General features: G+C 52.8%; 1 protein-coding gene across 2 annotated transcripts in view; it reads left to right on the forward strand.

Annotated features, from left to right (window-relative positions):
- Window positions 1-889: 889 nt before the first annotated feature.
- Window positions 890-15,799, forward strand: part of pkn2a (protein kinase N2a) — a 119,921-nt gene continuing 105,011 nt past the window's right edge. For both annotated transcript variants that reach the window (XM_052012374.1, XM_052012372.1), the window contains exon 1: window positions 890-1,373. In XM_052012374.1, the coding sequence (XP_051868334.1) occupies window positions 1,353-1,373 (21 nt within the window). In that variant the 5' untranslated portion in view covers window positions 890-1,352. The remainder of the gene's footprint in view (window positions 1,374-15,799) is intronic.

The raw sequence follows: 15,799 nt of genomic DNA on the forward strand, positions 1-15,799 counted from the left end.
TAGAATGGAAGGAGTTTGATCTAACCTCTGTGTAAACATTTGTTGTAGGTGGGGATATTGACAAGGAGAGGAAAGTAGGAGTTAAGTAGTGGGACATAAATGTTTGCATAAAGATATACAGAGCTATGGACAAATGCACACATGTAGTCATACACAAACAGAGCCACAGACAAACACCCAAATGCACTCTTACACAGAGTCATAGACAAATACATATCCACACTCTTACGCAAGGCAGAGCTACAAATAAACACTTACACACAGATAAAAGCATACACACACATTCTAAGATAGAACCATAGACAAACATGCACACTTACATACAATCAGAGCCACAACACACATGCATTCTCTTAGAAGTACAAGCACAGAGCTGCAAACACACACATACATTTACAGAGGTACAAACACACGAGCATTCTTACACACAGACACATGTATACACACACACACTTACACAGACAAGCACACCTCCACTTAGACACACAGATGCATACACAAACATGCACACAAATATGCCTGTACACTTCACATACACAAACATGCTTGCACACTTCACTTACACACACAAACATACCCACACACTTAGACAGATATGGAAACACTGACCTATACATACTCCTTCTTGCACAAACATGCATGCACACTCAAACACTGACACCCTGACTCACACTCTTGCACAAACATGCATGCACACTCAAACACTGACACCCTGACTCACACTCTTGCACAGACAGCCGGACAAACGTGTGCACACACTAGCCTCTGACACACCAGCGGCTGGTGTCGGAGCGCTGGATCACATGACGCCAGAGCACTGGGACTGGGGAGGAGAGCGGGCGGGCGGACACTCCTCAGAGGGCGGAGGTTCACAGTTTAAACGCTCGGTTCGTGTCCGGGCTCCTCTGGAGAAGAGGAGGAGGGAGGGGGAAGGGCGAGGAAAGTGGGGGGTGGCGGGCGGCCAGGAGAAGTTGGACGGACCGGGAGAAAGTTTGCGGGGCCGGAGCGTGGAGAGCGGGCGCCGGGGGAGGGGGCGGATGGCGAGCTGACAGCCCCCCCGAGCCCCGGAGTACATCGCGGCCGTCGTTCGAGCCCCTGCCGACAGGGAGGGGAGGGGTCCCGGGCCGCCGGCAGGCCGGCCGGGATGCGCTGAGAGGCCGGGCCTTGGGCGGACTGAGGCACCCGACCGGGAGCTGAGCCCCCCGCCGCTACCGCACACCCGGCCTGCTCCGGACAGGGGGTGGGGGACTAAAAAACACCGCCCGCCTCCTGGCTTTTACTGGCAGCGCGGAGTCGCCACCGCCGTCGGCGGAGAGAGAGAGAAGGAGAGAGGGAGAGAGAGAGCCGGCAAGATGGCGGCGGACCCAGTGCAGGTAAAGAGAGGGGAGAGTGTGTGTGTGTGTGTGGGGGGGGGGGTGTTTGTGAGGGGAGAGTGTGGGGGGGGGTGTTTGTGAGGGGAGAGTGTGGGGGGGGTGTTTGTGAGGGGAGAGTGTGGGGGGGGGTGTTTGTGAGGGGAGAGTGTGGGGGGGGGTGTTTGTGAGGCGAGAGTGTGGGGGGGGTGTTTGTGAGGGGAGAGTGTGGGGGGGTGTTTGTGAGGGGAGAGTGTGGGGGGGGGTGTTTGTGAGGGGAGAGTGTGGGGGGGGTGTTTGTGAGGGGAGAGTGTGGGGGGGGTGTTTGTGAGGGGAGAGTGTGGGGGGGGGTGTTTGTGAGGGGAGAGTGTGGGGGGGTGTTTGTGAGGGGAGAGTGTGGGGGGGGTGTTTGTGAGGGGAGAGTGTGGGGGGGGTGTTTGTGAGGGGAGAGTGTGGGGGGGGTGTTTGTGAGGGGAGAGTGTGGGGGGGTGTTTGTGAGGGGAGAGTGTGGGGGGGGTGTTTGTGAGGGGAGAGTGTGGGGGGGGTGTTTGTGAGGGGAGAGTGTGGGGGGGGTGTTTGTGAGGGGAGAGTGTGGGGGGGGTGTTTGTGAGGGGAGAGTGTGGGGGGGGGTGTTTGTGAGGGGAGAGTGTGGGGGGGGTGTTTGTGAGGGGAGAGTGTGGGGGGGGTGTTTGTGAGGGGAGAGTGTGGGGGGGGTGTTTGTGAGGGGAGAGTGGGGGGGGGGGGGTGTTTGTGAGGGGAGAGTGTGGGGGGGGTGTTTGTGAGGGGAGAGTGTGGGGGGGGTGTTTGTGAGGGGAGAGTGTGGGGGGGGTGTTTGTGAGGGGAGAGTGTGGGGGGGGTGTTTGTGAGGGGAGAGTGTGGGGGGGGTGTTTGTGAGGGGAGAGTGTGGGGGGGGTGTTTGTGAGGGGAGAGTGTGGGGGGGGGTGTTTGTGAGGGGAGAGTGTGGGGGGGGGTGTTTGTGAGGGGAGAGTGTGGGGGGGGTGTTTGTGAGGGGAGAGTGTGGGGGGGGTGTTTGTGAGGGGAGAGTGTGGGGGGGGTGTTTGTGAGGGGAGAGTGTGGGGGGGGTGTTTGTGAGGGGAGAGTGTGGGGGGGGTGTTTGTGAGGGGAGAGTGTGGGGGGCGTGTTTGTGAGGGGAGAGTGTGGGGGGCGGTGTTTGTGAGGGGAGAGTGTGGGGCGGTGTTTGTGAGGGGAGAGTGTGGGGGGGGTGTTTGTGAGGGGAGAGTGTGGGGCGGTGTTTGTGAGGGGAGAGTGTGGGGGGGGGTGTTTGTGGGGGGGCGTGTGAGGGGAGAGTAGGGCGTGTGAGGGTGTAAGGGGAGAGTGTGGGGGGGTTGGTTTGTGAAGGGAGAGTGTGGGGGGGTTGGTTTGTGAGGGGAGAGTGTTGTGGGGGGTTTTTGTGAGGGGAGAGTGTTGGGGTGGTTTGTGAGGGGAGAGTGTGGGGGGGCATGTGAGGGGAGAGTGGGGCATGTGAGGGGAGAGTGTGGGGGGGTGGTTTGTGAGGGGAGGGTTTGGGGGGCATGTGAGGGGAGAGTGTGGAGGGGGTGTGTTTGTGAGGGGAGTGTGTGGGGTGGTGTGTTTGTGAGGGGAGAGTGTGGGGGGGTGTGTTTGTGAGGGGAGTGTGTGGGGGGGGTGTGTTTGTGAGGGGAGTGTGTGGGGTGGTGTGTTTGTGAGGGGAGAGTGTGGGGGGGTGTGTTTGTGAGGGGAGAGTGTGGGGGGGTGTGTTTGTGAGGGGAGAGTGTGGGGGGGTGTGTTTGTGAGGGGAGAGTGGGGGGGGGTGTGTTTGTGAGGGGAGAGTGTGGGGGGGTGTGTTTGTGAGGGGAGAGTGTGGGGGGGTGTGTTTGTGAGGGGAGAGTGTGGGGGGTGTGTTTGTGAGGGGAGAGTGTGGGGGGTGTGTTTGTGAGGGGAGAGTGTGGGGGGTGTGTTTGTGAGGGGAGAGTGTGGGGGGGGTGTTTGTGAGGGGAGAGTGTGGGGGGGGTGTTTGTGAGGGGAGAGTGTGGGGGGGGTGTTTGTGAGGGGAGAGTGTGGGGGGGTTTTGTGAGGGGAGGGTTTGTGGGGGGCGTGTGAGGGGAGAGTGTTGGGGCATGTGAGAGTGTGGGGGGGGTGGTTTGTGAGGGGAGAGTGTGGGGGGGGTGGTTTGTGAGGGGAGAGTGTGGGGGGGTGGTTTGTGAGGGGAGAGTGTGGGGGGGTTTTGTGAGGGGAGGGTTTGTGGGGGGCGTGTGAGGGGAGAGTGTTGGGGCATGTGAGAGTGTGGGGGGGGTGGTTTGTGAGGGGAGAGTGTGGGGGGGGTGGTTTGTGAGGGGAGAGTGGGGGGGGTGGTTTGTGAGGGGAGAGTGGGGGGGGGGTGGTTTGTGAGGGGAGAGTGTGGGGGGGGGTGGTTTGTGAGGGGAGAGTGTGGGGGGGTGGTTTGTGAGGGGAGAGTGTGGGGGGGGTGGTTTGTGAGGGGAGAGTGTGGGGGGGGTGTTTGTGAGGGGAGAGTGTGGGGGGGGTGTTTGTGAGGGGAGAGTGTGGGGGGGGTGTTTGTGAGGGGAGAGTGTGGGGGGGGTGTTTGTGAGGGGAGAGTGTGGGGGGGGTGTTTGTGAGGGGAGAGTCTGGGGGGGGTGTTTGTGAGGGGAGAGTCTGGGGGGGGTGGTTTGTGAGGGGAGAGTGTGGGGGGGTTTGTGGGGGTGTGTGTGAGGGGAGAGTGGGGCGTGTGAGGGGAGAGTGTGGGGGGGGGTTGTTAGGGGAGAGTGTGGGCGGGGTTGTTTGTGAGGGGAGAGTGTGGGGGGGTTTGTGGGGGGGCATGTGAGGGGAGAGTGGGGCGTGTGAGGGGAGAGTGTGGGGGGGGTGGTTTGTGAGGGGAGAGTGTGGGGGGGTTTGTGGGGGGGCGTGTGAGGGGAGAGTGGGGCGTGTGAGGGTGTGTGGGGAGAGTGTTGGGGTTGGTTTGTGAGGGGAGAGTGTGGGGGTGGTTTGTGGGTGTGTGTGTGAGGGGAGAGTGGGGCATGTGAGGGGAGAGTGTGGGGGGGGTGGTTTGTGAGGGGAGAGTGGGGGGGTTTGTGAGGGGAGAGTGTTAGGGCGTGTGAGGTGAGGGGAGAGTGTGGGGGGGGTGTTCGTGAGGGGAGAGTGTGGGGGGGTGGTTCGTGAGGGGAGAGTGTGGGGGAGGGGGTTTGTGAGGGGAGAGTGGGAGGGGTTTGTGAGGGTTGAATTTGTGTTGTGTGTGAGGGGAGAGTGTGGGGGAGGGGGTGTGTGAGGGGAGAGTGTTGGGGGGGTTTGTGAGGGCAGGGTTTGAGGGGAGGGTTTGTGGGGGAGTGTGTGTGGGCAGAGTGTTGGGGTGTGTGAGGGTGTGGGGGGGGTTGTGAGGGGAGAGTGTGGGGGGGTTTATGAGGGGAGAGTGTTTGGGGGAGAGCGTTGGGGTGTGTGAGTGTGTGAGGGGAGACTGGGGGGAGGAGGTTTGTGAGGGGAGAGTGTGGGGGGTTGTGGAGGGGAGAGTGTGCGGGATGTGTGGAGGGGAGAGAGTGTGAGGGGAGAGAGTGTGAGGGGGGTGTGTAGGGTTGTGTGTGGGGAGAGTGTGGGGGTGTGTGTGAGGGGAGCGTGTGGTGGTGGGGTGTGTGGGGGAGGGTGTCGGGGGTGTGTGTGAGGGGAGAGTGTCGGTGGGGTGTTTGGGGGGAGAGTGTGGGGGGGATTTGTGGGGGTGTGTGTGAGGGGAGAGTGGGGGGTGTGAGGGGAGAATGTTGGAGGGGAGAGTGTGGGGAGTTGTTTGTGATGAGTGTGGGGGTTTGTGAGGGGTGAGTGTTGGGGGTTTTTGTGGGGGGACGTGTGAGGGGAGAGTTTGGGGTTTGTGGGGGGGTGTTTGACGAGAATGTTGGTGGGGTTTGTGGGGAGGAGTGTGAGGGGAGAGTGTTGGGGGGGGTTTGTGGGGGAGAGTTGGGGGAGTGTGGGGAGAGTGTTGGGGTTTGTGGGGGTGGGTGTGAGGGGAGAGTGGGGGGGGTTTGTGGGGGTGGTTTGTGAGGGGCGAGTGTGGGGCGGGGTGTGTGAGGGGAGAGTTTTGGCGGGGGTGTGTGAGTGGCGAATGTCGGGGGGGGTGTGTGTCAGGGGAGAGTGTGTGGGGGAGAGTGTGGGGGGTTGTTTGTGAGGGGATAGTGTGGTGGGGTGTTTGGGGGCAGTGTTGGGGTGTTTGTTAGGTGAGAGTGAGGGGGGGGTGTTTGTGAGGGGAGAGTGTTTTGGGGGTGTTCGTGAGGGGAGAGTGTGGGGGGTGAGTGTTGGGGAGCGTGAGGGGAGAGTGTTGGGGGGTGTTTGTGAGGGGAGAGTGTCAGGGGTGGGTGTTTGTGAGGGGAGAGTGTTGGGGGGCATGTGAGGTGAGAGTGTTGTGGAGAGTGGGGGGGCGTGTGAGGGGAGAGTGGGGGGGCGTGTGAGGGGAGAGTGTTTGGGGGGGCGTGTGAGGGGAGAGTGGGGGGGCGTGTGAGGGGAGAGTGTTTGGGGGGCGTGTGAGGGGAGAGTGTTTGGGGGGGCGTGTGAGGGGAGAGTGTTTGGGGGGGCGTGTGAGGGGAGAGTGTTTGGGGGGGCGTGTGAGGGGAGAGTGTTTGGGGGGGCGTGTGAGGGGAGAGTGTTTGGGGGGCGTGTGAGTGGAGAGTGTTTGGGGGGCGTGTGAGGGGAGAGTGTTTGGGGGGGCGTGTGAGGGGAGAGTGTTTGGGGGGGCGTGTGAGGGGAGAGTGTTTGGGGGGGCGTGTGAGGGGAGAGTGTTTGGGGGGGCGTGTGAGGGGAGAGTGTTTGGGGGGGCGTGTGAGGGGAGTGTGTTTGGGGGGGCGTGTGAGGGGAGAGTGTTTGGGGGGGCGTGTGAGGGGAGAGTGTTTGGGGGGGCGTGTGAGGGGAGAGTGTTTGGGGGGGCGTGTGAGGGGAGAGTGTTTGGGGGGGCGTGTGAGGGGAGAGTGTTTGGGGGGGCGTGTGAGGGGAGAGTGTTTGGGGGGGCGTGTGAGGGGAGTGTGTTTGGGGGGGCGTGTGAGGGGAGTGTGTTTGGGGGGGCGTGTGAGGGGAGAGTGTTTGGGGGGGCGTGTGAGGGGAGAGTGTTTGGGGGGGCGTGTGAGGGGAGAGTGTTTGGGGGGGCGTGTGAGGGGAGAGTGTTTGGGGGGGCGTGTGAGGGGAGAGTGTTTGGGGGGGCGTGTGAGGGGAGAGTGTTTGGGGGGGCGTGTGAGGGGAGAGTGTTTGGGGGGGCGTGTGGGGGTGGTTTGTGGGGGTTGGAGAATGTTGGGGGAGTGTGGGCGGGGCGTGTGAGGGGAGAGTGTTGGGGAGAGTGTGGGGGGTTTGTGAGGGGAGAATGGGGTGGGGAGTGTGAGGGGAGAGTGTCCGGGCGGTTTGTGAGGGGAGAGTGTCGGGGCGGCGGTTTGTGAGGGGAGAGTGTCGGGGCGGCGGTTTGTGAGGGGAGAGTGTCGGGGCGGCGGTTTGTGAGGGGAGAGTGTCGGGGCGGCGGTTTGTGAGGGGAGAGTGTCGGGGCGGCGGTTTGTGAGGGGAGAGTGTCGGGGCGGCGGTTTGTGAGGGGAGAGTGTCGGGGGGGGTTTGTGAGGGGAGAGTGTCGGGGGGGGGTTTGTGAGGGGAGAGTGTCGGGGGGGTTTGTGAGGGGAGAGTGTCGGGGGGGTTTGTGAGGGGAGAGTGTCGGGGGGGTTTGTGAGGGGAGAGTGTCGGGCGGGTTTTGTGAGGGGAGAGTGTTGCGGGGGAGAGTGTTGCGGGGGCGTGTGAGGGGAAAGTGTTGGGGAGAGTGTGGGGGGAGTTTGTGATGGGAGAGTGTGGGGGGGTTTATGGGGGGAGAGTGTTGGCGGGGAGATTGTTGGGGGAGTGGGGGGGGTTTGTGAGGGGAGAGTGTTGGGTTTGTTGGGGGGAGTGTTGGGTTATTGGGGAATGTGGGGGAGGGCGTGTGAGGGGATAGTGTTGGGGAGAGTGTGGGGGAGAGTGTTGGGGGGGCGTGCGAGGGGAGAGTGTGGGAGGGGTGTGAGTGAGGGTAGAGTGTGGGGGTGTGTGAGGGGAGAGTGGGGTGTAGTGGGGACTGTGTTGGGGTGTGAGGTGAGAGTGTGACGGATGAGTGTGGTGTGAGGGGATATTGTGGGGGTGGGAGGGGAGGGTGTTGGTGGGGTGGGAGGGGAGAGGGGTGTGAGGAGAGAGTGTTGGGTGTCTGATGGGAGAATGTGTGGTGGGTTGTGTCGGGGGGCTGTGAGGGGAGAGTGTTGGTGGGGAGGGTGTGTAGGGGTGGTGTGTGAGGGTAGAGTGGGTGGGGCTGTGTGGGTGTGTGTGAGTGGTGTGTGTTTGCGGGGTACGTGAGGGGAGAGTGGGGTGTGGGGGGAGGCTGAGGGTTAGGGGGGTGAGTAGTGGGACAGTGGAGTGTGAGGGGATAGTGTGGTGGTGTGGGGGCGGGTGTTGGTGGGGTGTGAGGGGAGAGTGTTGGGGGTGGGAGGGGAGAGGGGCGTGAGGAGAGAGTGTTGGGTGTCTGAGGCGAGAATGTGGTGTGGGTTGTTTGTTGGGGGCTGTGAGGGGAGAGTGTGTGAGGGGAGCGTGGGGGGGAGAGGGTTGTGAGGGGAGATGGGCTGGTGGGTGTGACGGGAGATGGGGGGGCTGGGGGGTGTGAGGGGCGTGGGGGGTCTGAGGGGAAATTGGGTGGTGGGGGGTTCTGAGTGGAGATGTGGGGTGGGAAGGGAGATGGGGGGCTGGTGGTGTCGGAGGGGAGATGGGGGGGTGAGGCGGGATGGGGGTGTGAAGGGAAATGGGGTTGGGTGGTTGGGTTGTGGGTATGAAGGTGGATGGGGGTGGTGGGGTGTGAGGTGGGTGGGGGGAGTGAGGGGAGGGGCGGTGGGAGGGTTTGCGGGGAGAGGGATGTGAGGGGGGTGAGGAGAGGGGTGTGAGGGGGAGGGGGTTGGGGGATGAGAGGTGGGTGGGGGGTTGTGAGGGGAGAGGGGGGTGTGTGGGGGTCTGGGGGGTTGTGAGGGGGGTGTGGGGGTGAGTGAGGGGAGGGGGTGTGTAAGGGGGGGTCGGGGTGTGAGGGGAGGGGGTTGTGAATGTGGAAGTGTGTGAGGGGAGAGGAGTGGGGATAGGGGTGGAGGGGTGGGGAAGTGAGGGGGAGTGTGTGTTGGGGGAGTGTGAAGGGAGAGAGTGTGAGGGGAGTGTTTGGGGGACGGAGGGGTGTGAGAGGGGAGAGTGGTTGCGGGGGGCAGATGGGGAGGAGTGGGTGGGGAGCCAGAGTGTGTGGAGGCAGATGGGGGAGAATGGAGGGGAGACTGGGAAGCAGACGGGAGAGTTGTGGGGGGGAGCGAGAGTGCGGGGCAGATGGGAAAGAGTTGGGGGGTCAGAGGAGAGATGAGGGGGAGAGAGTGGTGAGTGGGAAGGAGTGGGTGGGGAAGAGTAGAGGGGTACAGGGGGAGTGTGGGGTGACTAAAGAGGGTGAGTGGCAGGGAGGACAGAGGGGAGAGCAGGGAGGGGGAAGAGGAGGACGTGCGGAGAGGGCAGGGGGAGGGTGCGGAGGGTGAGGCCAGGGGACAGAGAGAAGAGGAAGGGAGGGCAAGATGGGAGAGAGGAGGGGCGGTCTGGAGGCAGGGAGCAGAGGGTGGAGAAGGACAGGAGGGTGGCAGAGGCAGGAGGAGGAGGATGGGGGGAGAATGGGGAAACTGAAGAACAAAATTGTGAGGAAGGCAATGTGGTAAAATTCTGTGAGTGGGGTGGGGATATTGGTTTAATGGAGCTATGGTGGTGCTTGAAGAGTGCCAGTGAGTGTATGTGATAATGATTTGTGCATTTGTTAACTGTGAATTCTAAAATGTCAGGGGTGTGAGTAAGTGTGGTGTAGGTGTTGGGATGAAGGCAGTTTAGGAGAGGTGTGTGTGATGGAGAATAGGAGAAAGGTTGATTGAGTGGTGGTGAGATTCGGTGGACAGAATGAGCCTGTGGTGTTAGATAAGACGAAGGGAAAGAGAAAGGGTGAGTGATGATTGGACATTGTGAGAGAGGAAGAGTGGGAGGAAAATCTGAGAAGGATGGAGTGCAAATGATATTGGAGAGGACATGGTAAGTGTGTTGAGATGGTGAGAGTCTTCGAAAGAGGGGACACTATGGATGTATAGGGGTGCTTTCAGGGTGATGGTGTTGACATAGGCAAAATGTCCTCATTTTTATTTGAGAAAGCAATTATTCATATAACTATATTTTAATAGTCTGCCTGCTTTGGGTCTGCCTGCAAGTTTAAAAAGTACTGCTGGAGTAGCAACAATCTTAACAGGAGTTCTCTCCTTGTCTTTAATATTTGTTCCATAAATAATTCAAGAAGGGAAAAGTCTCTTCTTCCTCCCTCCCCTCCCCACCCCACCCACCAATCTAAATTGGAGAGATGTGGGCTGTATGGAGGAGAATGTAGTTTCAGAGAGGTCAGGGTTCTCTGGTTTTGGGTGTTTTAATATTGCTTTCCTTTATTTGCGTGTGTGTTTATGTGCCTATTTTTGGGTTTCTTTCTTTGTAATTTGAGGTTTTGTTGCGAGTAAAAGTTGGGAGCTAAGTCAGTCCAGAGGAGCCTGACCTCCAGGCCATAAGAATTTGCTTTAATATCAGCCACTGGAGGAGGGGTGAATGAAGGAAAACTGTTTAATTGTTGTTGGATTCTTGGCTTGCTGCCCACCACCAAGTTTCATTTCTTTAATATCCTTTAATGGAGGCGTAGAGAGAGGTTGCAGATTCCTGTTTGGTTTTTAACCAACAGTCTTAGATTTGCTCTACCCAAAAGGTAGATGTTTTGGGTAAGTCAGCTACATTGGGGAGGAAGTATTCTTATATGCGGTACAATACATATTATATGATTTTCAGATTTGGCAGGAATAGTGCTTTCTGCCTCGTTTATATATTTAAGCTTGTGAGTTGTTAATTAGTGCTCTTAACACCCCAAGTGATTTGGTAAGTAGAAGTTTTGTTTCAGTGAATATGATATCTTTTGTTCAGTGGTGGCTCCTTGAATTAGGAGGTTGATACTTTATCAATTGAGTGTTCAGGGCCATGCAGTGCTTTAACATTTCATTATCTGGAGGGAGGGGTGGAATGGGATGCTGGAATAAATGTTTTTCAAAGGTCAAAAACTTGAGCAAATGCTTAATGTAGTATCTCTCCACATACATGTAAGAATCACTACAGATTGATAAGTAATGGAATCCTATCCAGGAAAGCATCAGGAAACTACATTTTTGAAAGGACTAAAATGTTTCCATTCAAACTTTTGCATGATCTAATGTTATTGGAACCTAGTCCTGTAGTAAATTCAGTCAGTGTATGGTTTTGGGTATTATATGTCCTTTCACTGAATGTACATGAGTATAACACAGTGAGTGTTACATTGTAATAAAACCTTTTCCAGTCATTTGGTGATGTTACAATCTAGCTCTAATGTCATAATCTTAGGTGGGTGGGGGAGGAGGGAAAATGTGGCATTAGAAAAAATTTGTTTGTGATAGTTCTTCCTCTGTTGTGGGCAGTTACTGGAGGTAGACCAGCTAATGGCTTTTTACTTGGGAGACAAGAAGTTCTTGCAAATCTACATGCTTGCACGTTTTGAGATATTTATCAGGAGTGAGATTTTCCTGGTACCTTGGGAGCAGAGACTTCATTGCTACTGACATACCTAGCTGTCTATTTCCACATCTATCTTGAACTTTACCACATCTCCCTGAGCGCACTGGCAGGAGATCCCTATCTATAGGTACTCTTTTGGAAACAATGGTTGGAGTATTGTGGTTAGACGCATGAATTTTTGGTGTTGTCACGAACCAGCAACAAAAGAAACACACTGAGCATGATTTAGTGTTAAAAACTATTTTATTAATCACTACTTATGATAATACGTAAAATAAAAGTAAAAATGTTAGTATGTTAGAATTCAAGAATGTTAAACCTCGAACGTTAACCCCAAAACTAAACTCTTCGTGTGTGTGTGTGACAAAGTCCAAAACTCCCAGTTCCTGAATGGTTCTTAAAGTTCAGTTCCGCAAGCCATAAGGTGAAACATGAGCAAGGGCTTCTTCAACAACCACCGTTGTCTGAAGATAAGATGTAGATGTAGAAAAACATAGAGAGAGAGTACATACGAAATCCAAATGTTCCACGATGGAACCCAAACGACACTTCAGTGTTTACTCGGTAGTGACTTCCTCACCCCGAAAAGCATCCGAACCGTGGTCGTCCACACACAAATACCTGTTTCCTTCTACAGGTCAGCAACAAAGTGAACTCCACCGGATTACTTCCAACTTCCATACATGGATTTCAGTGGCAAACACAGTTATTGTTTCTCATCCATCGATAGAGAAAACAAGCAGGCTGGTGTCTCTCTCCCTTCTCTCTCTCTCTTTCTCCTTCTTCTTCTTCTAACTTCTTCAACAACGTCATTACGTCCTTTATCTTCTATTGACGTAAGCACGCCCCACACACACATACACACACACTCTCTCTCTTAAAGGGACTTTCACTGAGTCCGTAACACCTCCCACCTAAAAAAAAATTTTCCCAAGAAAATTTTAACCGCGCATACAGTTAGTAATGTTAATAATTATCATGCTACACAACTACAGACTATCAGATTAGTACAGATACATGTTTCCCATTTAACATCGAGAAAGACAATCAGCAATCACATTATCTTTGCCTTTAATGTGAGTTATCATGAGATCAAACTCTTGCAAAATTAAACTCCAGTTTAACAGCCTTCTGTTCTTGTTTTTGACTCGGCTCAGAAACACCAATGGGTTATGATCTGTATACACAGTCAATGGTTTCTGAGCGGTGCAAACATATACACTGAAATGTTGCAAGGCTAAAACAAGCGACAGTAATTCTTTCTCTATGGTGGAATAATTCTTTTGATGCTCATTAAATTTCTTTGAAAAGTAAGCTACAGGATGGTCAATATCATCAAGGTCACCCTTCTGCAACAACACAGCTCCTGCAGCTTCATCACTGGCATCTACTGCTAATGAAAATGGCTTGTCAAAGTCAGGTGTTTTGAGCACAGGATGGTAGCATAAAATGGCTTTCAGTTTCTCAAATGCTTCTTGACAAGAATCTGTCCAAACAAACTTTACTCCCTTCTTCAGAAGATTAGTTAAGGGAAGAGCAATATCAGCAAAATTTTTACAAAATTTTCGATAATATCCAACCATTCCCAAAAATCTTCTAACAGTCCTCGTACCTGTGGGAATAGGGAACTCAGATATTGCTTGAACTTTTGCTTGAACAGGAGCTTGCTTGCCTTGACCTACAACATAACCAAGATACGTCACAGTGGCATGGCCAAATTCACTTTTAGCCAAGTTAACTGTAAGGTTAGCCTTGGAAAGTCTTTCAAACAACCTTTCTAACGCAGAGATGTGATCTTCCCAAGTATCATTCCCAGTCACTAAGTCGTCAATGTAGGCATCTGTATGTTTTAACCCATGAATCACTGAATTAATCATTCTTTGAAATGTTGCCGGAGCATTTTTCATTCCAAATGGCAAAACATTTTCTAGGGGTATGATTCTCGTTCAGCCTCTAATCTCTTTTGCTCTCGTTCAGCTTCTAATTTATTTTGCTCTCGTTCAGCCTCTATCTTTAACTGGGTTTGCTGTCGTTCAGCTTCTATCTTTGCCAGCTGCACCTGTGCCTCAGAAATTGCTATTTCACTGCCAGGAAACTGTTTTAACACTTCCTTCTCAAACACCTTCTTTTCCACATAATGGCCAGCTATCAGTCTCTGAATATCTGCCTTTCTCATAGACTGCTTTACTTCTGTAAGGTTTAGCCTTGTAGCAATCTTTATCAAAACATCCTTTTTCGCCACCTCCAATCCCTTTTGGGTTGGTGACTCCAAAAATGCCTTAATATCCATTGCTGCTGGTTTCCACACACACAAGCCAATTAAAAAGAATTTGGATTGAATCCCGAACAAATCTTGTCAATCTGGGGAACGATCCCAGACGACACTCGTTAACCTTGGGAACTATCCCGGACGAGCCCCCAATTTTGTCACGAACCAGCAACAAAAGAAACACACTGAGCATGATTTAGTGTTAAAAACTATTTTATTAATCACTACTTATGATAATACGTAAAATAAAAGTAAAAATGTTAGTATGTTAGAATTCAAGAATGTTAAACCTCGAACGTTAACCCCAAAACTAAACTCTTCGTGTGTGTGTGTGACAAAGTCCAAAACTCCCAGTTCCTGAATGGTTCTTAAAGTTCAGTTCCGCAAGCCATAAGGTGAAACATGAGCAAGGGCTTCTTCAACAACCACCGTTGTCTGAAGATAAGATGTAGATGTAGAAAAACATAGAGAGAGAGTACATACGAAATCCAAATGTTCCACGATGGAACCCAAACGACACTTCAGTGTTTACTCGGTAGTGACTTCCTCACCCCGAAAAGCATCCGAACCGTGGTCGTCCACACACAAATACCTGTTTCCTTCTACAGGTCAGCAACAAAGTGAACTCCACCGGATTACTTCCAACTTCCATACATGGATTTCAGTGGCAAACACAGTTATTGTTTCTCATCCATCGATAGAGAAAACAAGCAGGCTGGTGTCTCTCTCCCTTCTCTCTCTCTCTTTCTCCTTCTTCTTCTTCTAACTTCTTCAACAACGTCATTACGTCCTTTATCTTCTATTGACGTAAGCACGCCCCACACACACATACACACACACTCTCTCTCTTAAAGGGACTTTCACTGAGTCCGTAACAGTGTACAGACAGCTCTTGTGTTGTCTTTACCCTGCTCATAGCTATTAATAATTTTTAGTCTCTTGAGAATTTTATTTTAAATGTTATTTTTGAGATTCAGTAAAGTTTGCTAGAAGTCTTGAAGATTTGTGTTTGTACCTACTTTTGTTTTTGAAGAGTTCTTGTTGGATCTTGGCAGTCAATGGCAAACTTGTTTCTATAATTACAAAAATAATTAGCATAATAAACAAAATACAAATGGGGTGTGTTACTGACACATATTGCCTCTAAAATGTTTTCAAGTTTGCAAACAGTGGGGATGGTGGAAGGGGAATATGAGCTGTGAGGAGGATGCAAAGAGGCTCTAATGTGATTTAGCGAAGTTGGATGAGAGGGGAAATGCATAACAGATGTAGTTTGACGTGGATTATATTTTAACATGAGGTTATTCAGTTTGGTTCCAAAAAAACAAAGGCATTATCTAAATTCTGATAGTTTAAGAAGAGAGAACTTGCAATGAGACTTGGTGTCCTTGTTGATGAGCCACTGAACACAAGTGCTCGGGTGTAATTTGGAAGGCAAGTGGTAAGCTGGCCTTAATTGTAAGAAGAATTGAGTTGAGAAAGAACAGCCTACTGCAGCTGTATGTGGCCTTGGTGACCCTCCGTCTGGAACTTTATGTGTAGTTTTGGTCTCCTTCTATAAGGAAGGATGTTCTTGCCATGGAGGTAGTGCAAGGAAGGCTTAACAGACTGATTCCTGAGATGGCAGGACTGACGTATGAGGAGAGATTGGGTTGAGTGGGCCTTTTATTAGGAATGGCAAGGGTTGTCATAGAAACCTAGAAAATTGTAACAGGAGTGGAGACAGGAAGGACGTTCCTGATGATTGAGAGTCCAGAATCAGTGAACACAGCCTTAATATATGAGCCTTTTAGAATGGAGATGACAGCGAACTTGTGGAATTCAGTACTGCAGAAGGCAGTGGAAGCTACATGAATAAAATATTCAAGGAAATATATCTGTACCTTAATGATAGAGGGATCAAGGAATATAGGGAGAAGGTAGAACCAGGGTACTGCAGTGTATTATCAGCCATGAACATATGTAATGGTGGAGCAGGGCTAAATGGCCAGCTCCTGCTCCTATTTTGTATGTTTCTAAAATATATGCATAAAGCTGCTAACAGCTGTGCTTAATTTTGTTTTTATTTGATTGCAAGGAAGCTATGCATAAATTAATCTTGGGCAATTGTAGGTCAGCTTTATTTGAGGACATCTATGGCAGATAGAATATTATGTGGAGAAATATGAGCTTATCCACTTTGATACAAAGAAAATAGATAGCAGTGTGAAAGATGTATGAGCATAAAAGACACATAGTGTGGCCTATACAAGAACAAAAAAACATACAGATGACTAGTGGGATGTTAGCCTTTTTTTTGCATGGAGAACAGAGGCAGGAAAGTTTTGTTACAACTGCACAGTCCTTTGGAGAGACCACACTGTTTATGGTTCCTGATCCCATTTAAGGAATGATGTACTTACCTTGGATCAGAGGAGAAAAGGTTCACTAGATTGATTTTAGGTATAGAGGTGTGTTGAAGAAAAATTATTCAGTGGCCTATGTTTTCTGGAGCTTGGAAAAATGAAAGGTGCTCATACTGAAGTATACAGGATGATGAAGGGTTTTGACATGGTCTTGAAGGGTTTAGATGTTGAAAGATTGGTTCTTCCAATAGAGGATATAG

Source organism: Pristis pectinata, chromosome 3 (assembly GCF_009764475.1).
Source record: "Pristis pectinata isolate sPriPec2 chromosome 3, sPriPec2.1.pri, whole genome shotgun sequence".
Classification (NCBI taxonomy): domain Eukaryota; kingdom Metazoa; phylum Chordata; class Chondrichthyes; order Rhinopristiformes; family Pristidae; genus Pristis; species Pristis pectinata.